Source organism: Bos mutus, chromosome 19 (genome assembly GCF_027580195.1).
Source record: "Bos mutus isolate GX-2022 chromosome 19, NWIPB_WYAK_1.1, whole genome shotgun sequence".
Lineage (NCBI taxonomy): Eukaryota > Metazoa > Chordata > Mammalia > Artiodactyla > Bovidae > Bos > Bos mutus.
In genome coordinates, this window is record NC_091635.1 from 36,664,263 (window position 1) to 36,685,235 (window position 20,973).

Here is a 20,973-nt window from a genome sequence, read left to right on the forward strand (position 1 = left end):
CATGAGCTCACGGCTCCGCGGCCTCCTTGCCTGCATGGCTCTTCTTCCTTCCCCGTCTTCCTGTCACTCTTTCTGCTGCACGTGTCCTGGCCTCAAGGGACCTTCCAGAGCGGCTGGGGGCACATGTCCAAAGGGCTAGGCGGCATCTGTCCTTCCTCCTCCCCGGGCGCTGTCACTGGTGTTTTGTGCTCAAGCCTGACCGGCTCCACTCCTCTGGCCTCACGCTGACCTTCTCCTGTGCTTTGGCTCCGACAGATTCCCGGTCGGGTGGCGTCCAGTGGTCTGCAGTCTGTCGTGCACCGATGAGAACTCTCCTTTTTGCTGAGGGCAGACAATGCATGGCTGATCTACTCTGTTACTAGTGACACGCCCCCGGTCTAGAACCGAAATGTTAACACCGGGAGCTCTCCAGGCCACCCACCCAGCGACGCCCATGGGGGAAACAAAACACAAACCCAACCGGACAGACTCCAAGCGCTGCCATCGCCGGGGCTGCACTGAGCCCCCATGAACTCGGTTCTAGCGGGGCTGGGAAGAAAGCAGTGAGACGGTTGCAGAGAGAATCAAACTCCCATCCAAGAGCCTTTCAGTCCCCTCCGTGGTGGCGCACCCGTGTCCCTGCCGAGTCTACTGTAACTACCGATCTTCTACTTGGTTAAGACAGTTTTGTATCATTTTGCTAAAAATTATTGGCTTAAATCTGTGTAAAGAAATCTGTCTTTTTATTGTTTCTTTCATGTCTGTTTTTGCGGTCTTAAAGATGCTGACTTAAAGAATTCTGAAGCAGGTGCTGGTGTGGAGTTTGTGTAGGAGCGAGGCAGGGAGCAGAGCACACGTGGGTTTCTGTGGTCTGCGTCTCGTGGTTTGTTATGTGGTCCACTGTGGAGAAGGGATTTTCTCATCAGAAATTCTATCACGTATATACGCGTGTGTAAGTAACGTGTGTGTCCGTGTGCCGTGTGTCTCGTGACTTCATTAATCTAGTTTTGGCTGTCACGCTCCCTTCCCCACTGTAAACTGAAATGCCTGCTCACTGCAGACCCGCTGGGATTCTTGAATCATCAGGGCAGTTAGAAAGTGCTGGCCACACGCACAGGCGCAGCGGGTGCTTCCCGACAGAGCAGCCCATGGATCTGACCTTCCCAGACACAACGAGAAGGAAGCCGAGCCTGAAGACTGCAGAAGCCACGGCTTCGCGTCATGTTGCTGATCCCTCGGGAGAGGATTTCAAGCAGAGACTTGGGCTCCTCCGTGGAGTCATGTTTGGTTATGTTGGTGGTGGTTGCCCCAGTGCTTTCGAACTTGGGAGATTTTCTAAATAGGCTGTTGATACTACCAGTGCAGGTTGGCCCCCAGTCTGGGTTAACATCTCTGCTCAAAACCAAGGGCTGTGGTGTCCACCCTGTGTGCCAGCATTGCCCAGAAAGGCCAGCGGGCCCAAGGGAATCCACTCTGAAGTGCCAAGAAACAGGTGACTCTGACGACCTGATGTCCAGGAGAGTGAAAGATAACACGCTTTTGTGACCTTCCCTGAGACATAGTGACCCCACAGAGGCCAAGAGGCAGAGCAGGGCCGAGTCTCCCCAGAAAGACCCTCCGGGGCAACCAGGCTCCAGGTGGGTTCCTGAGACACCCTCCCTCGCTTTGCAGCAGCAGCAACAGAAGCACCAGCTGGTAGTGGCGGCCGGTAGACAGGAGCCTCCATCTCTGGAAGTGAGGTGCAATATATATGTTCATAGGTACTTCCACATTTCTCCCCGTCATTGCCCTGCAGTGCGTTCTGTTTAGAAACAGGCACTGGTAGGAAGCTAGGGACCTGAAAGGTGTCCATGTCTGTGTTTTCCCTTCCTGCCCCCAAAGTCCCAGCACAGGGACACTGGTCCTAGGATGCCCCAACTGCTGTGTTGATGGCGCAGAATGCAGCTGGTTGCTTCTTTCTGAATCCTGAGCTGGCTACTCTGTAAGTGTTTCAGGGTATGGACACTTGGCCAGGTGGGGCTGTGTTTCTGGGAGTGTAAAGGGAGCTCGGGTTGGTTGGAGTGAGTTGGGGGCTTTCATCGTGGCCCAGTGCCTTCCTCAGAGGTGGGCGTCCCCCTCCTGGAGAGCTGTTAGCAGCTGCGGCCCCGATGTTCTGCATCCAGGTTTTCACCTGAAATTGCCAGATGGCATTTTAGAAGTGGACTCCAACCCCGAGTCCTCAGCAGTGTGGTTGTGGACAGTTGTGTCCCCCCCGCCCCCCCGTATTTAACTCCCCATCCTGACTTGCAGGAAACATAGTTGGAATGTCTGTATCAACCTGTGTATCAGCGGCCAGTCTCTGAACTGCGCTTTTGTATGACCACTGTATTTGTGTCCTTAACCACCATGTAAATAATAAATTCATGACGACTTCTGCCTTTCTTCCCTGCCCCTGCCATGTGGTCTTTATTTCATCAGTTTTGAGTTTTGATTTGTGTAGATTAACTTTGTGAAACTAATTTTTCTGAGACTGGGCATTCGTGTCTGTCCTTTGGAAGCCTGTTGATGTACTTTTGTAAGCTGATCAGGAGCAGGTGGGATGAGCCTCTGGGCTGTGGCGGGGATGTGGCTGAGCTGCTGCCGGTGTGGGCCGTGCGCACACGCCAGTCTCCTGCTTTAACCACCTCTGTGGGAAGGGCGTGCTGCCACTCACCTTGTGTTCTCTGGGGAGTGAAGAGCGTGGTGTTTGGCCCGTAGCCTTGTTCCTACTGCCCATGGGGGGTGCTCATGGTACCCATGAAAGGGCTCCCAGGGGGGCCCCTGCTGGGACCCAGGGGCTTGGGCCCAGCAGTCACCATCCCAGTGTGAGCACCAGTCTGCATCCCTCACGCCCCAGGGGCTGTCCCTTCTAGGCAGGCAGTGTTGGAAGAGGGCATCGTCTCTCCAGCTGTTGGGCTCATGGCCTCCGCTTCCCTCTGCCCCTGGAGTTGTTGGAGACCAGGACACCCCTACCCCTGGGAGCTCCAGGCAGAGCCGAGTGAGAAGGTGTGGCCCCGCAGGAAAGTCCCTCCCTGTTGAACTGGGACCACAGATGTGTTCCCATAGATGTGTGGTAACTAAGCACCTTCTGGTCCACACCCACTTGTCCTGAGCGGAGTATGCCAGCTTTGCGTGTACTCCAGGGAAATTAGTGACGCCACCCGCATGCATGGTAAACGGGTGGGGCAGGTGGATCTCCCAGCTGCCACTGGTTTGTGTTTACTGCTCACAAGCCAGGTGTGCCAGGCTTGTGCCAGGTGGTCCCTGAGGATGTGAAAGAGCCTGAGCTCTTCTTTATGGGTTCCCCCTCCTCCCCTAAGCCTGCTGACACTTGGACTCAGCTGAAATGGTGATGAGGTGAACCCTGAACCACCTCTTGTTCTCCTGCCAGGAGGGAGGTCACAGGCAGAACAGGGACCCTGGCCCCTTTCACTCAGAGTCTGCCTGCCCTGTTCTCCAGCCCCCTCACCACCTCTGTCTTCCCAACATGGAGAACTCTACCCCCTGACCTGCCTGACAGGCTCCATGCTCGGGAGAGCAAGCTCTGGGTCCAAGCCGCCACCTGCCACCTGCCCCCAGGCCCTGTCGCCTCTGAATGGGGTGCTTGGAGCTCCTCCTAGGGACCATGCCCACCCCCACTGGCTGGGAGCTATGAAAGCAGCACACCCCTTGGCACCGCTGTTTGCAAGAGTGTTTAGGGTTACAGGGGAGTGTCCTTTGGGGGGAACCTTGAGGGGGCCCTGCAGGTCTAGGGAGCCGCCTCCCAGACTGCCATTGGCAGAACCCTTGGGCAGTCACTGGCAGCAGGGGCTGCCTTCCTGCCAGGCTTTCCCAGTGGGGGCCTGCACGTGTGTGCCAGGGTGTTCTCCACACAGGATGGCAGGTGCCCCAAGTTCTGGCAGGGCTGGGTAGTGCCCCAGGGCGCCTGGCTCATGTACCCCCCACTTCTGATTTAGGCTGATGTGTATGTGTCCTCCAAGGAGGTGCTAACGGCTTGTGAGAGTGGGCTTAGCACAGGCATCTGTGTCTTCATGGGAAGCTGGGTGTGAGCCTCCTCCGGTGGGACGTCTGGAGGACTAGGGAGAGCCCTGTTCATTCCAGAGCGCTGACCACTCTCCTAACTGCTTTTAGGGCCATTGGCCCTTGGCAGCCACAGCTTCCTGAGGACAGGAAGTTTTCTTTCACTGTGTCTTGGGCACAGCTGGAAACATCTGGAACCAGAAAACCAGGCAGACCAAACTATCTGATCACCTTCTCCCCAGGGTTAGGGTTAGACTGCAGGTCAGTCTCCAATCTGGGCAGAGCCCCTGCATGCTTTAACCAGCTGATGTAGGGGCAGGGGGCCTCAGGTGCACCCTGGGTTGCATGGATCCAGCACCAGACCAGCCATGGGTCCCACCCCCAGGGGAGGGACTCCCACACCATCTCAGTCACTGAACGGTATACCCAGTGTGGCTGTAGAGAGTCCCAGTAGGGAGTGGGGACGAGTGAGGCAGCTTCAGGTGAGAGTGAAGGGGTGGTGGTGTGGAATACAGGGGCCCTGGTCATCCCCACAGCTGGTTCCAAGAGACCCAAGAAAACTGAATGACTGGCGACAGCCAGGCCGAGCTCTTGCCAGGAGAGAAGGGGGTGTCGTGATGAGGGCTTGGGAGGGGGTTGGGGGAAGGGCACAAGCAGGGCACCCACTTGTGGCCTTTTCCTGTTCCCCTCCAGTTCAGAGACCACAGGTGGGGCTGACAAGTTGGGTGCTCGTGGCTCAGCTCTCCCAGGGGCTGGCCCCTGCCTGGCCCACCTTGCACAGGGTGAGGTCCGTGGATGCAGGGCTACCACCTGACTTTTGCAGCTGCTAGCACTGCCCACAGCTCAGGCCCCTGGCAGAGGAGAAGGACAGAAAGGATGAGATGGGGCAGGGTGCTGCAGGCAGGCGCCCAGCCCCCTCATAGAGCTCAAGGGGCAGATGGAGGAGGGAGCCAGCAGCCCCCTTAGGGCAACACCTCTTGGGGAGGGGGGCCCAGGATGTGAGCTCTTCCTTGCTTTTCGTTTCAGAGGAGCAGGGATGTGGCATCTCTCCGGCTGCACGCGGCCCGCCAGGGTGCCCGCTGCCGTCCCCAGCGCCCTCGACGCACCACCTACTGAGGCGGCCCCAGCGGCCTCTGACCGGGCTCCCAGCCACACAGGCCACCGCTGGCCACAAGGGCAGGTGGGTGTGAGGTACCCAGGGCAAGGCTGAGCAGGGCTGTTCCAAAAGGACAGGGACCAGATACCAGCCCTGGGCGCTGACCACGTGGGATGACTGTCAGCTAACCAAGGGGTGAATAAACAAAAGCAGGCAGATCATTTTCTTCAAACACACACCAGTGAACAGAAACCACATGTACATCCCAGCCTAGGTGTCCACATCCCCGCAGTGTGGCCCCTTCCCTGCCGACCACCAGGGTGCTGTGTGAACACGCTGAGCCGTTTGAGGTCCAGCAGGACAGGGTCCGGAACGAGCAGTACTTAGAAGGCTGACGTGGCTGATGAGGACTGAAACCAATTTGTAAAAATAAGCAGGCTGTCTTTTGAGAAAGAGATTTGGGGTCAACGGTTAGACCGCTGTCCCTAAGAGCGAGCAGGTTTATCTCAAACCTTTCAGAGGCGAAGGAGGGAGCTTTGTCCACTAAGACACTCAAAAGGGGTGGGCTGGGGCACACAGGAGACCCGGTAGGACAGGGCACTCATGGGCACATGGGGAGGCCTGTTGTGGCAGTGCCCGCTCCGTAGCTGTCCCCGGCCCCACCCCCTGATTAAAGTCGTGTTGTCTCCAAAGCGTCGGGTCTCTGGGTCCTTGAGCCCAGCGGTGGGCACTGGGCTCCCTGGGGTCAGCAGGTGGGTTCCCTGGTGCAGACGGCTCATAACCTCGCGGCTTGGCTTCACCACAGATCCGCCTCGGAATGACACGTTCCCACCCCGCCACCTTCCCCTGAAAAACACTGATCGGGTGATGATCCACTGCCCGGGCAGCCGGCGCAGAGCCGAAGGCCCCGCCCAAGCTGGTCCTGTTTGTGAAATAAATACGAGCGTTGACGGTCTCTGTCCGGTTCCCTGCACCCCTGCCGTCCTCCCTGGGCTCAGACGCTCGTTTCCGGGGTGTGAACCACCTCCCCGTTCTTCTCAGGCTCTGTCTTCAGGAACTGCTCCACCTCCCGGGAGTCCACCCTGACATCCTCCGGGGGCTTGTGGCGCTCCTCCTCCGTGGCCGTCTCGGGCCTCTTCCTAATGCAGAAGAAGTTACCCAGCACCAGCACAAGGGAGGAGGCCAGCACCTCGGCCCCCGCCAGGATAAACACGTACTGGTAGACGTGCGTCGCATCCAGGAGCTTGCCTGCAGTGCAGGGAGACAGGGTCAGCCCAGGGCTGCAGCTTCCACCAAAACCCCACCCCCAGTCACCAGGATAGCCTGGGACCCTTGAGGCAGCCACCCTCACCACCCACCACCCCCCAACCCCACCCCAGGCAGCAGAGACCCAGAGGCTAAAGCAGAGTGGATCTGACAAGGGTTTAGAGCAGAGCCTTGAATGGGGGCCTCATCCAAGGCCTCCTGAGGGGTCTGACCCTGCTGCCTGTTGCCACAGTGGCCCTCACAGGAACCACCTGGACTCCAGAAGGACCCTGGGACCCCAGTTCAGGCACCTCTTCACACCAGAACCCTGCCTCCCCACCCCAGGCAAGAAGAGCAAAAGGCCCAAGGTCAAGTGGGAGGTAGAGGGCCTACAGGGTTGGCTGGAGAGACCCAAACCCAGGTGCAGAGACTTGGCAGGGCCTTGGCCACACTAGTCTCACGTCCCCAACCCCTATCTTCTCAGCTATCAAAAAATAAAAGTCCAGTGTAACAAAAGCCAACCCTGGCCTCAGCTCTGAGTGTCCCCGGGGTGTGGGGACAGCCAGAAAGAAGGACCAGGACTCCACCCTAGAGCCATCACCACAGCTCAGGCCCATGGGCTTCCTCCCACAATGAAACCAAGTGGGTCCTGGGATGTATAAGAGGCTGTGTTCCCCCACTGAGGTCAGCTGCCCATGTGCAGAGGTACATGGTGACCTGGCTACACAGGGCTGGGAGAGGTGGTGGAGGCCTTTCCAGCTAAGAGCTCCCCATGGTGAGTCCCCTTCCCAGGAAGAGCAGCTGTGAAAACTGCCCAAGGGCCTAGCCAGGCCCAGGGAGGTGAGGCCGCTCACGCCCCTGCTGCCAACCCCCAGCACTCACCTCCGGACGGCGGCCCAATGAGCACAGCTATGGCCTCCAGCAGCAGCACGAGGCCAATGGCGCTGGAGAACTTTTGGGTGCCCACGATGGCCATGAGCACCTCGAACTGCAGGGCCCCCACCATGCCATAGGAGATGCCGAAGAAGATGCAGAAGACCACCAGCCCACCGTAGTTGCTGGCAGTGGACCCCGTGAGGTCGGCGAAGCCGTTGAAGAACATGGCGAAGCTGAAGAGGTAGACAGAGTAGGGCCGCACCTTCTTGAGCCCCGTGATGAAGCCAGCGGTGGGCCTAGCAAAGATGTCGACGAAGCCCAGGATGGTGAGCAGGAAGGCCGCCTGAGTGTCGGGCACCCCCAGGTCCTTGGCATAGCTCACCACAAACACAGGTGGTACAAAGAGCCCCAGCACCATGATGGAGGCGGCCAGGGCATAGATGACGAAGCCACGGTCCCTGAAGACGCTCAGGTCCAACAGCCGCCGGGGCGGCCGCTGGGGTGCAGGCCCCGAACCTGAACTCTGCCGGGGCGCCTCCAGGGGCCGCATGAGCGCGGCACACACGCAGCAATTGAGCAGCAGGCCACCCAGGATGAGGAAGCCGCCCCGCCAGCCATAGTGGTCCTGCAGCACCTGCCCCAGCGGGGACAGGGCGCACAGGAACACCGGGCTGCCTGCTGCCGCCAGCCCGTTGGCCATGGGGCGCCGCTTGTTGAAGTAGCGGTTGAGCATGATGAGTGAGGGCTGGAAGTTGAGCGCCAAACCCAAGCCTGGAGAGGAGCAGGCAGGTGAGTGCAGGTGTCCCGGCCCAGGTTCTCCCAGGCACGGGCACCCGCCTGAACGATTCTTGTGTGGACCTGAGGCATCCAAGTGAGGGGACTCAGCGTGTCCCCGACACCAGCCCACGTGTCCGGGAGAGACGGGGAGCAAGGGACAGATGGGAGCCTGGCAGGGCCACCCCACAGCTGGCCTCCCCCGGGAGGCCCTATCTCTTCAACAGGAACCACTGCCACCCGGCCACTCCACTCCTGGCGGGGCCTCACTCACCAGTAAGGACCCCTGTGGTGAGGTAGAGCTGGATGATGCTTCCACAGAAGGACGCAGACACCATGCCCAGGGACGCCAAGAGGCCGCCTGCAAGCATGACTGGCCGGCAGCCAAAGCGATTCACACACACGCTGCAGAGTGGGCCTGGCAGGTGAGGGACAGCAGCTAAGGCACGGGACCAAGGCTGTCCAGGTCCAGGGAGACCTGCCCCTCCCCGATGCCCCTTCATCCCGGCGCAGGAGACACAGGGGACCACATTCGCGTGTCTTCCTAAGTAAAGCAACGGTCCCCAGGCATCTCTCCTGACTGGTCTGTGCAGGCAGCGAGGACGGCTCTGGGATCCAGCACAGCTGTGCGGATACGGCCCTCTGGACAGGGTCTCAGACAGCTTTGGCCGTGCCAACCTGCCCTCTGGAGACCATGGCACCCTCGAGGGCTTCCCACCAGCTGTCTCTGGGGAACCAGGGCTGCGGACACTTGGATGCACCACCCAGCCCCCAGCCCCCAGGGCTTTTTGCCCAGAAATGAACTTGGTGAACTTGCAGAGGTGGTCACCTGGCACGACAGCCCCTGCTCACCTGTCCCATACAGCATGGCCAGCAGGATGGAGGAGATCCAGGCCGTGTCACTGTAGCCTATCCCAAACTCTCGCATGAGTTCCTTGAAGAAGACGCTGACCGCCTTGGGGAAGGCGTAGGAGAAGCCCGTGATGACAAAACAGCCCCAAAGGATGGCCCAGCCCCAGCCCCCATCCGGGGCCTTGATGCCGGTCGGGCCCTCGTCGATCACTGCCCCTCCCATGGCCAGGAGGGCTGATTCTGCGTCCTGAGAAAGAGGAAGCCAGGCTGACTCAGTTGTCAGTCACCCAGCTGCAGCCCAGCAGCATGGGGACACAGATGTAGCTGAGAGCAGGCACCCGGAAGGGCTGCCCCTTCCTTCAGGCCCTAGTCCCCAGTAGGAGCTCAGCTCTGGGCCGGGCCGCCACCTGATGATACCTGAGAGCCCTGCCTCTGCCCCTCACCTGCGCTGGGTGCAGGGCAGCAGGGTGTGGGGTGACCAGAGCTGCAGCTCCTCCTCCCTCCCCTGCGCAGGCCTGGCCTGCTCCCACACAACTAGCTCTAAAGGGCAGTGGCTTTTTTGGGCTCAGCCAGGTCTCAGGTTACCTCTTGAGGAGGGCAGACCCCAGTGGGGAAATCAGCTGTGCTCTGGCCTCCCGCCTGACCTTGTGTCAGGAAGCTGCGTGGTTCTAGCCGCCAGCACCTCGGGCAGTGAAGCCAGGCCTGGTGGGGGCCTGGGGCTCGGTCTGCGGTGCTGTCCCTCGAGACCTCAGTCTAGATGTGGCCAGCCTTGCTCTCCCACTCCCAGGAGGACAGGGCTTCCTCGTCCTTCCCACTCTGATTGCACTGCACCAGAAGTGAGAGTCTGAGGAGGCACACACAAGGCTGTGCTGTGCAGGGACTGAGTGGGGGAGCAGACGGTGCAGCTGAGGGTCACTGTGCTGGCCCTGACTTGTCCCATCCTGTTATCACCCACCTACCTCTGTCCGGCTGCTGGAGTTTAACTCTTCTGGTGAGGGAACGGCAGGAAGAACACGCTTCCATCCAACCCACCAGAGCAAACCATTGCAGCCCCCAGGCTCCCCAGTGGAAGCTGGCCACACCCACTGTCAGCCCCAAACCCGCGGAAGCCTGGGGTCAACTTCCCTCTTTTAAACCCCAGGAACTTAGCTCATTTGAGGCCCAGGAACTTGATTTCCACCTGAAGATCCTCCCCTCCCCGCCCATTTTCATCCCCAACCCGTCCCTGATCCTCGCTCCAGAAATCCCCAAATCCCAGAAATCAGCCTCACCTGACAGAGGCTGTTCCAAGGACAGAGTAGGCCTCTTTGCTGCAGGCGTGGGGAAGTGAGGGCTTGCTGGATCCAGCCACTCGCTGCCCACTGAAGCTCCTTGTCTCCCCACCCGTGGTGAGCTATAAGCCAGCTCCCTGGTGGAGGAAGCCCTGATATGTAGTATCTGCCGATTCCGTGGTGTAAACACTCCACCTGCGTGACGCCCAAGGACCTCCTGACCAGGGGAGCTGCACAGGCAGCACCGCCGCCCTCCTAGCCGCCCTCCTATCAGCCCGCCCGCCTGGGTTTCGTAATCTGTCGTGGCTCCACCCCTTTCCCCTTTTCCTCGGATCCTTGTTGACCTGGCATAGCCCTCCAGGTGGCCAGTCCTGCATCGGAGGCTCCACAGAACCTGGGATAGGACTCTGGAGTGAGGACAAGGGCCTCTGTGCCCGGCCTGTCAGAGCACAGCTTCAATGTGCAGAGCAAAAGAATGTGGGGAATAAGACCCACCCACCCCCACCTCCAGCCTGCCCCCCAGCACCCTGGCCACAGGGGCTGTGCCCTCCAGGGACCCTGATTCAGTAGTCTGGAGGGATCTGGACTCTGATTCAGTATGGGGAAGGGGTATCCAGGTTGTGATCCAGCAGTGGAGGAGGGGGGGATCCTGGGCTTTGATTCAGAGGGTGTCTGGGCGGGGGCAGGGTTAGGGGCTTTGTAGATGATTACAAGCAGGAGCTGCTGTCTGAGCACCACCCTTTGATGGTTGGACCCCAGGAGCCAGCTGGCTATCAGGGTGATGACAAGGCAGATACAGCCCACTGGAGCAGAACAGCAGCCCTGCCGTCACCCACAGACTGGGCCAGAGGTCCACTTTCAGAGCCTGCGCTGGTTCTCAGCTGGGCCAGGGCCACAGGCGCCACTGGGAAACCCAAGAGAAGCCCTCACCTCTCCCTGCACTCAGACCCCAGTGCTCAGAAGACACCTGGACTTCAGTGAACAGGATGGAGGGTATGTCTGAGGGCAAGAGCCATGCAGCCATCTGGGGACACAGCCAAAAGGTGCACGGGGGCACCCTTGTCAAGGGAGCCCTCATCCTCCTGCAAATGCAGGCACAGCCCCATGACCCGGCGCAGCCCCCTGGGTGGCCACCTCTGCATCTGAGGCCACACAGAACCTGGGACAGGACTGGAGGAAAGACAAGGGCCCCTGCGCCCCGACAGTCTGAGCACAGCTTCAGAGTGGACCACCCCAGGTTCTCCAGAGCCCTGCCGTGGGTCACATGGCCACATGCCTGAGCCTGGTAGGGGACAGGTGGACAAATGCCATCCCAAACTCACTGGAGGCCGTGGAGGCTGAGCCTCTGCCCTTCCCCTTGTGAGCATTAAGTTTAAAGGGTCTCTAAGGTACATGCAGCTGACTGATACTAAACAAAAAACAACTAAGTATATTCGTAGGAATGTGAATGCTCCGCGATGCGATGACACTAAGGCAGAAAACACACGACTCCCTGACCCAGGACCCCGGACAGTGGTCGTGATTGTGGTCACGGGGACACTGCGGGATTGGTTGTCCTCAGTATCCTGGCTTGTTTGGGGTTATGAGCTTTGTAAAGTAAATCAAACGGATCATGTGGAGGCCAAAGAGGAGAGTGTGTGGGGGGTGAGCAATTAGGAATAGCTGGACACTTATAAACCCACAGGTATAAGACAGGGCCTCCGTCTAAGATCTCCCTGGTTCCACCAGCCAGACCTGGGGCACCAGGGGAATCATGGGCACCACAACCTTTGAAGCCCTATTTTCTGCCCACCAGGGCTGGGTCCTCCCTGGAGGCCTCCAGGATCTTGAGGAGAAAGAGCATGGGGGAGGGTGAGGAGACAGAGGGACAGGTGCCAAGGCCCAGAGGCAGGAGGGTACAGTGTGTTCCAGGACCTGTAGGGGTCAAGGCTCACACAAGGAGGGGGCCATCTCACATCACACAGGTCAAGGTCCTGTGTGGTCATCTCTCCCACCATCCCCTGAACACCCCAGAGACACTGCTTTCTCCCGGCTAACCCCCCAGCCCAGGTTGCAGCCACACTGAGATGACCCCCACCCTGTTCCCCACACCAGATGGTTCTCAAAGGGAGATTTCTAGTGAACTTCAATTTGCAATGGGGAAGGGTGTGCAAGCAGGGGAAGATGGAGAGCAGGGGTCTCTAGGTTGGGGGCAAAGGGATTTCACCCAGAAGTGCTCTGTGTATTTATGGCGGGGGGTGGGGGCAGCTAAAATTTCCAAGAGCAAAATGGCCTCATCAGCCCAGCCTGTCCTGTGGAGGAGGCAGGCTGGGGCACAGGCTGTCTGATACGCCAAGGGAAACCTAGAGTGGGAGGAGCGGCCCCCTCAGGGACTGGTCGGGGACCCTCAGCACAATGCAGAGGGAGGTGGCACCAGCACATCTGTTAGCACATGCCGGCCGGCTGTCCTTTCAGTGACATTTACTCTCACAGGGAAGCACGTAAACCACGTTCCCAGCCCAGAAATAACCCGCCCTCCAGGCCTCGGAAAGCTGATCTCCCAGGTGGGTATGTGTGCCCACTTCTGGGTCAGGTGAGGCTCCAGGGGGTGCCCCCAGGTCCTGGCCCAAAGAGGCACGTGTACAGAGATCCCTCTGAATGACCCACCCCTCATGCCCTCCTACATCAGGGGCCCCTGCCAGCTGCTGCCTCAGGGGCCAACTGGCTATCTGGGTGAGGGTCCTAGCTGGGGTGAGGCTCCAAACTTCTGCATCACCCCTCTTTCCGTGGCCCCCTTCTCTGCCTACATTCACCGGCTTTGAGTGTCCTTGGTGGCGAGAGTGCCCAGCCTCACCCCCAACCCTACATCTGCACCCAAAGAGCTAGTGCAAACCTCATACCAGCGTGTTCCCAACCTGACCCCACGCCCCCACCTCAGAGCCAGCCCTGACCATGTCCTGGTGGCCTCACCACCTCCTGGGCCCCTTCTGCCACTCCATTCCAGCCACAGGCTTGCTGCCCCTTAGGCCTCTGTACTGGCAATTCCCTCACCCACCTCAGTCCAGGCCATGAACCAGGAAAGGGGCATTCAGTGTAGGGGGCCTCCAGCCCCAGAGCCTGTGGCCTGTCCCACGTGCTTAGTCGGTGCACTTTCCAGCCTGGCCAGTTACCTAACTGGACCTCTAGTCCTTGGAGACCAGCTCCAGGTGGGCGGGGCAAGAAAGGGGCAATTACATTCCTTCCTGACTCTTCCCGCACCAGAAGGCTTGGAAGACATGCCTGAGTAACAGGGAAACAGCCCAGTGAGGCTATCTCCTGACTCCTCAGGCCTCAAGGCCCCTGAAACCCATAGGGGTGGCTGTACCCTCTGGAGGAGGGAGGGGCTCCCCTTCTTCTTTTGCCTGCAGTTCCTGTTGTGCACAGGTAACCAGAGGATTCAGGACACTCTGATCAGAGTGCCTGTCTCCTTTCCAAGAGGCGGGACAGGACACATCTCAGCCCTGCCCTCATCGGTGTTTGGAGCTGTGACTGGAGGGAGGTGCCTGGGGCTTTTTCTGGGGAGGTGGGAGCTGGGCAGTGGGTGAAAGTCTAATCCAGGCCTTCTGAGCCTGCTGGGCCCTCCACCCCACTTTCTCTGACCACGCACATGCCCAGTGCTCCCACAAGCTCTCCTATAGGCTCATGTCTTGTAGGGGCCAGTGGGGTGGAAACAATGGTCTCATTCACCAGACTGGACACTGCCGCCCAGGCCAGCCCCTAGCTCTGAGTCATTCTCCACCTCCATCACCCAGTTATGACAAGAAGGCCATTCGAGAGTTGCCCCGGGGATGTTTTTTTATTTACCTTGTTGGGGGGCCCCCTCCTCTAGGAAGCTCAGAGGGCAATGAGGAGGGGCCTGAAGGTAGCTGAGCAGGCCCAAGCTAACCCCCCTCAGGTCTGGACCCAACCCTGTCCAGCCTGGCCCTGCCTGGGCTGCCCATCCACGTGGCCACCTTGTCCCACTCAACTCCCTGCAGCGCCGCCGCTCCCCGCCCCCCCCCCCCCCCGCCCCCGACCTAAACTGTACCTAAGACCAAGGCCCAGAAGGTGATCTCTGTGTCAGCAAGCCCCACCAGCAAGGAAGGGACCCTTCCACCAAAACTGGGTTCCTAGCTCCCACCACCACCACCTGGGGGCTTTGGAGCAAGTAGAAGGTGGGGGAGTTGGCTGAGGAGATCAGAACGGTTGGGGAGGGGGAAGTGGAACCCCGGCCATCCCCCACCCCCACCCCAATCTCCACCCCAGGGAGCAGGATGGATGATCCTTCCTATTTCAGCTTCCGGCTGGGCAGGTGGGAATCCGGCCGACCCTGGGGGGCGCCGGGGGCGGGTGGGGGTGGGAAGAGAGGATGCTCAGGGCGGCCCCGCCCCAGCCCCGCTGCCAGGCAGCGCGCGGGACGTGGGGGACGTGACCGCGCCAAGGGAGGAGCCGCTGCCGTATTGCCTGGAGTAGAAGCCCTCCCTGTCCGCTACCGTATTGGCCAGAGCGCAAGACCAACACGTAAGGCCACCAGGGTCAACGAACCCCTAAGCCGCACTGGACATCCCAGAGCGCCAAAGGGGACCCCGTGGTTCCCCCCGGGCGAGGCACTCTTCACTGTCCGCGCGTTGGAGCTGGGCCAAGTGGGCGCGGCCCGGCGCTCGAAACATTGACTGAGAACGCTGGGTCTCCGTGACCGGCTTCCTCGCACGGCCCATCGCACAGATGGAGACTGAAGCCGGGAGGTCTGCGCTAGCCGAGACGATGCCGGCAGGAGCCCCAGGCCTTGTCCGCTCCCGCCCCGCCCCGCCCGTGCGTCCGGGCCCAGTGCCCGACTCGCCGGAGGCCTGATCCCGCCTGATCCGGAGGCGCGTCCAATGGACTGATGGCTCTGCGTGGCTGTCTTCTCCACTGGCTTCCTCCCAGAAGGGCCGCGGGAGGCCCTGGGGTCGCTCTACTGGGCTCCTCACCTCGAAGGGGCGGCACTGGCCCCCTGCACACCTGCTAGGTCCCTGCGAGTCCTGCCCTGGAGCAAGCCAGCCTTGTCCTGCAGACACCACCAGCCAGTGAGTGGGACCCCACAGACCCTGTTCCACACGGTCTCCCTGGTCAGTTTCCTGAGGAGCATGAACGCCTGCTCCTCCTTGCTGCCCTTCAAGCAGAGGTGTCCAGCTGTAGTGAGTGAGAGCTGAGTTGCCTTCTGGGTATCAGGTCCTGCCCAAGGTCACATGGGGTCATTACAGAGCCTGCCTTGGGATAGGGCCTCTCAATATCCAACCTAGGCACTGACTATACCACAGACTGGGCAGGAAGGTGCCACACCTGTCTGGGCACTGCCACCGCCATCCTCAGAGCCCCTTGGGGGCAGACCTCCCACCATGGGAGCAACTCCTTAAGCTGAGCCCAAGCCTCTGTCCATCAGTCAAGGGGCTGAGTCCATCCTCCAGGACACATTCCTCCATCTGCCCGTCCCTCCCAGCACCCATCTGACAGCCGAACACTTCCTGGGCCTTCAGAATGAAGTGCTGGACCCCAGAACCCTCCAACCCTCACCACACCCACTCCTCCTCTTGACTTTGGACAAACCTCTCTGACCTGGGTTGCATAAAGGCCATGGGTCCGGCTGCCATCAGCTGTCCTGCGGACCACTCAGCCTGGCCGTGTTCATCACACAGAGTGATCCTGTCGTCCCAAGCACCTCTGGATGTATAGCCTAGTGCCTCTGGGACAGAGAAGCACTTTGACCCCAGGGGCTGTGCCTGCCCCTCACCCAGAATCCAGGCAGCACTCCCTGCCCCTGCCTGGCGGCCATGACCCCCACTGCTTCCCTCCCATTCACAGGCCTGCTGGCCACTGGCCTGGGCCAGCATCCAGGTGGGTGAGTTGTCAACCCACTTTTCAGATAAATAAACCAAGGCCCCGAGGCCCCACCTGGTTTTCCCAGAGCCCAGGACCTGGGAGGGGGGTGAAGTGAGCTTGGGGAGTCCAGTCTGATCCTGGAGCGGGTTCCCCATTTCTCTACCCATCAGAACCCATTGCCTGAGGGCAGGTGTGGGTTGGTGAGTGTTTAGGGCGGCGTGAGAAGAGGAAGGAGGTGAGCCCTCGGGCACCACCACCCCACCCCACCCCACCCCCCCGGCCGGGAGAATACGTGCTCCCCGTTTCCCCCCCGGGAAGGGGCCCGGGCCAGGCGTTAGCTCCACCAAATATAGCCGGCGCGCCCAGGCCGTACGCAGCGAACTGAGCTATTTATACCCGGAACCCGCTCCTCCACCCCACAGAGCCGCCTCCTGGCGGTGCCCAGCCCCCGAGGGTCGCTCGACGGAGGGGCGCCCGGAGGAACCGGGGAAGTCGAGGTCGCACAACCCAGGTCCGAGGGCTCAAAGGGGGTGCGGCTGGCTCCCTGGGCTCCTCAGTGAGGGCCGCCGGAGGTGGGGGGCTCGTGTGTGCCCGGCGTGCCCCCGAACCAGAAGGGTGAAAGGCAAAAAGCGCGGACCCCCAGGTCGCCCCCAGGCCGGACGCAGACTCAGCACCGGGGCGGCTGGGAGACTCCCGGTCCCGGAGCCGCGGAGCATCGGGCCATGCCTACCTGCTGCCGCTCGGTCGCCGCGCGCCTCTGCCCGCCTCGCTGCCAGGCGCCGCGCCGGGGGCGACTCAGTGCTCCGGCCGCTCGCGCGGCACTTCCCCAGTGCACGTCACCGCTGCCTGGCGCCGCCCCGCCGGGACCCCGCGGGAGGGGCGACCCAGTGCTCCCCGACGGCGCAGACAGCGGCGCGGGCTGAGCCTTCTCGCCGGATCAGTCCCGCTGCCCCGCGCCCTCAGACCGGCCCCCCAACCTCGCCAACCCCTGGCGCTGAGTTGGGAGCCCTGGCCCGCAGCCCCCTCCCGCCCCTTCGTCTCCCACTCTGTACGCTCTCGCCTCTCTCTGCCGGGGCTGGTACCCAGCGCGACTGGGTCCCGCGTTCTCCGAGGCACCGACCCCTGTCGCCCCCCGCGCCCGGGGGCCGCTCGCTCTGACAAGTGAGCGCGCGCACCCAGCCACACCCCACGCCACCAAGGGCACGCGGAACCCGTGGGACTCTCACCTCTCAACTCAGCTCTGGGACTTTGCAGGTCACCCTAGCCAAGCGCCCTGGAATCTGCGCCCCCACCCAAACCTCTGCTCTCTCCGGGGCGGCCGGCGCCCCTTTTCCTGGGCTGGGGAGGAGGGAGAAGGCGAACATCGCCCGTCCCCCGACCCCGCCTGAGTGATCTTGGTCAAAGATGTCATCCTCTCTGACTTCCGTTTCCCCTGTGGAGCCAAATACAACCGCTGCTCCTCCTCTCGAGCTCCCAGAACCTGGCTGTGCTGGGGGATGGTGGGGCCCCAAGGCGTGTTCCCCATCCCCATACTCCGCAGACCCTCACCTAAGGGGAGATTTAATCGCAGCTGGTCCTAGGCAAGGTGCTTCAAACCTGGGTTTTCTCATCTGCAACATGGAAAGAACTAAGGTTTAAAGAGAAACCACAGAGTGGCCTGGGCCCAGGACACCTCTTGGTGACTGGTCTCAAGTCACAGGACACTTTCCACCGAGACACCCAAGTGTTCAGGGACTTCAGGAGGCCAAGCAATGGTGTCTCTGGGTTTATCTCAAAGATTCCTGTTCATCCCAGACAGGGTGACAGGGTGAGCATCCCTGGGTGCATCCTCTGGAGGATTACCCTCTCCAGAGGCCAGTGGGGTGGCTCACCTGCCTTGGCACAGTAAAGAGGGGTGGGCAGAGGGTGGTGTGGGCCTTCTAGCCCAGAGTTCACCATCCAACCACTCCTTTGGAGACACCAAGTCCACTGAGGACTTCTGATCTTTTTTTTTTTCTGAATGCTGGGAGACCACCCACCACCATCCCCTGTCCAAAGAGCCCTGGCAATCACAGAGGCTGGGCCAGGTGTTGCTGCCACCCTGGCCTGGGGCCCAACCACCCTCACCCCCACATGCTAGAGAGGTTGCCACATAGGCATGCATATACAAGACAGCAGGCAGCCCAGCCCAAGCCCTCCCACAGCAGCTCTGCCTAGCCCTTCCAGGCGAAGACCCACTGAGTTGGCCTGGACCCTGGGTGTCTGTAGGGGCCCTTGGGAAGGAAGAGGGTCCCCATAGGGTCTCAGGTGATACCCCCACTTGCCTGCACCAACCAACAACGATTACTGGCTTCCTCACAGCTGGAGGTAGAAGGTACACCAACCTGGGAGGGCATCTGTGGGGGTGCAGGGCAGAGCTACAGAAGAGAATCCCACCCCTGTACTGAGACTTCCAACCTCTGGGGTGGGGCATCTCCCTGCTCTGCCTCAGATCATTTAGACCCACACCCTGCCCTGCGTGGGCCCCTCCTGCCATCACCTGGATGCCCTACCCCATCTTCATAAGACTTGGGAGCTGGTGCCCCACCACCACAGGAACCAGAGCCCCAGGCCTACAGCCTCCAACCCCGACTCCTGCCCCCAAATGAAAGAGCTCAGAGTGGCCAACGAGGAAGACAGATGTGGGGTGGCTGGGGTCTTCCTGACTTCTCCCAGCTCCCCTTAGACTAGGGCTGGGTCTTCTCTGAACTATGAGACCGGGGAGTTCTCAGAGAACTCAGAGAAGACTGGGTCTTCTCTGGACTCTGAGTCCCCTACCCAGTGCTCTGAGAGAGTTCCTGGGGTCCACCCTTGCTCCTGCAGAAGGAGAGAGACCCCAAGGGTCCATCTGGGAGGGCTGGGGATGGTTATCCAGGGACGCTGTGGTCCTGCAGGAGCCCCAAGGAGGGAGAGAACAGTTTCCCAGACCCAGGGCCCCTCAGACATGGTCTCCCATGGAAGACCAGAGGGGAGAGAGGGGGCAGGCTGATCAGGCACCTGCTTACCAGCCCCTGCCCCCTACCCTCTAGCAGTAGAGGGACTGTCTCACCCAGAGGTTGGAAGCCCCCCTGGCTTTGACTGGGGATGCGAAGGAAGACCAAAGTGGGGTGGCAGAGTGATGGCTGCTGTGTGTGGCTCTGCATGGGAAACCAACCTGCTGCCAGTCAGTGGAAGGGCAGAGCAGACTCCTCCCCGGCCCTCCCCTGGAACGGAGGGCCAGGAACCTCCGCCACCTGAGACCCTCGGCCTTCCAAGCCCCAACCTCCCCCATGGTGCTTCAGTCTTCTTTCCAGGACCGGGAGCCCTGAGCACAGGAGGGAAGGAATGGGTGCCATTCTGCAGTGCAGTGGAGGAGCAGAAAAGGCCAGTGGCAACCCACCCTAGGCCTGGCTCCAGTGCCTGGTCCCCCACAGTCACCCTGGGCTAGCCCCCGACCCCAGGCTGCCCCTTTCTGAAAAAGGAGTGGGTGGAAAGGGAAGTGAGTAGGTGACCCGAGGAGGTGCAGCCACTCCTGGCGAGGTGGGGGGACGCTCTCCCTCATGACCCAACCTGTGCCCTCCCCAGCGGCCCACCACGCCCCTGCCAGTGCCCCCACCTGCTCCATCTCCTGGATTCTAATTCTTCCAGTTGTTCCAAATCACAGCTGCAGGTCCCATCAGGCCCTGGAACATGTACCGAGGAGCATCCAAGGCTGCCTGCACCCCCTCCCCAGCTGCTGCAGCTCCTTGGGGGTGGGCTGTGCTCCACCGTCCCCAAGGGGAGAAGAAGTCTACCAGGCCCATCCTCATCCCGGTGTCTGAGCTCCAGTTCCCACCCACTATGTGGGTGGGAACCAGGCTCCACTGTGCCACTATCTCCGAAAATGATCTTTGAAACCTGGAGAGACTTCTGAGGGTCCTAGCAGCAGCACCCCCAGGGAGAGTGTGGGACAGGCCTGCTGCTCCTACACAGAGCCTGATTGTAGGTGAGGGGAAGCCTTCCTGAGCCTGATGGGGCCATGCAGATGGCCCATTCTTGAGCCCTGGGTGCACCCCACCCGACTCCAGGCCCCACCCAGTCCATTCGTCCTGCCCCAGGCCTGCCTGTGCCACCCAGCACTGGCTGCCACCACCCTGTGGTCAGGATCGGGGCCAGCACAGGCTGGGTCAGTTGAAGAAAGCCAAGTCACGGGACAGGCTTGATGGCTGAGCCGGGGCCCCCTGCTGTGGGGTCTAGCTCCTGTACCCCACCGTCCTTAGCGACCTGGAGACAGGACTGTCACAGCCGGTCCTCACTCAGAGCGCCCCTGGGCCACACCTTCCACGATGCAGGGTGGGGAGCCCACCTTTCCAGAAGACTCGAGGCCAGCGGTGCACGGGCCCCTCCTTGAGGCAGGCCATTCCCCTTCCTCCTTGCTTGCCCCTCAGCTTTATCTCAGAACAAGAGCCCTGAAAAATTAACCTGTTGACCACTTGGCTGGCCCAGGCTGTGGGCAGAGATAGAAACAGGCTACAGAGGCCAGACCCCTGCCCAGTCCAGCCAGATTCACCTGCCCTCCCCACCCAGTGTTGGGAATGAGGGGTGAGGGTATGGGTAGGGTTTGGAGGTGTCTGTGGGGGTGGGAACAGCCAACTTACTGGAAAAGACCCTGATGCCGGAAAAGACAGAAGGCAAAAGGAAAAGAGGGCAACAGAGGATGAGATGGTTGGATAGTGTCACCAACTCAATGGACATGAACTCGGGCAAACTCTGGGAAATAGTGAAGGACAGGGCAGCCTGGCATGCTGCAGTCCATGTGTCGCAAACAGTCAGACATGACTTAGCGACTGAACCACAACAAACAGGGTGGGGATGTCTGAAGTGGGGTTCTATAGGAAAATTGGGGTGTCCGTAGCAAGAATTTGAGGTCGGGATGTGACTGGGGGTCAGGTGGGCTCTGCCTTGGGTCCTGGTGGGTGATCCCCCTGACAGCCATTGACTTTCTCCTGC

General features: G+C 60.7%; 2 protein-coding genes across 7 annotated transcripts in view; one reads left to right on the forward strand and one right to left on the reverse strand.

Annotated features, from left to right (window-relative positions):
• Nucleotides 1-6,054, forward strand: part of CSNK1D (casein kinase 1 delta) — a 37,709-nt gene extending 31,655 nt beyond the window's left edge. For 2 of the 4 annotated variants that reach the window (XM_070390133.1, XM_070390136.1), the window contains 2 exons: nucleotides 5,044-5,197; nucleotides 5,919-6,054. In XM_070390133.1, coding sequence (XP_070246234.1) covers nucleotides 5,044-5,133 — 90 coding nt within the window. In that variant the 3' untranslated portion in view covers nucleotides 5,134-5,197; nucleotides 5,919-6,054. Of the gene's footprint in view, nucleotides 1-255; nucleotides 2,401-5,043; nucleotides 5,198-5,918 lie in introns of those variants that run through there. The other 2 variants (XM_070390134.1, XM_070390135.1) reach the window with 1 other exon arrangement.
• Nucleotides 5,321-16,828, reverse strand: SLC16A3 (solute carrier family 16 member 3). Of its 3 annotated transcripts, XM_070390132.1 has the most exons (6): nucleotides 16,718-16,806; nucleotides 10,132-10,268; nucleotides 8,861-9,107; nucleotides 8,283-8,426; nucleotides 7,241-8,005; nucleotides 5,321-6,361 (listed from the first exon to the last, which is right to left on the reverse strand). In XM_070390132.1, exons 3-6 carry the CDS (start codon nucleotides 9,081-9,083, stop codon nucleotides 6,108-6,110), a joined length of 1,386 nt encoding a protein of 461 aa, XP_070246233.1. In that variant the 5' UTR covers nucleotides 9,084-9,107; nucleotides 10,132-10,268; nucleotides 16,718-16,806; the 3' UTR covers nucleotides 5,321-6,107. The 3 variants fall into 3 exon arrangements, with proteins under 3 accessions (XP_070246233.1, XP_070246232.1, XP_070246231.1); XM_070390131.1 differs by lacking the exon at nucleotides 10,132-10,268 and having other exon boundaries at nucleotides 16,718-16,828; XM_070390130.1 differs by lacking the exons at nucleotides 10,132-10,268; nucleotides 16,718-16,806 and adding an exon at nucleotides 9,304-9,429.
• Nucleotides 16,829-20,973: the final 4,145 nt, after the last annotated feature.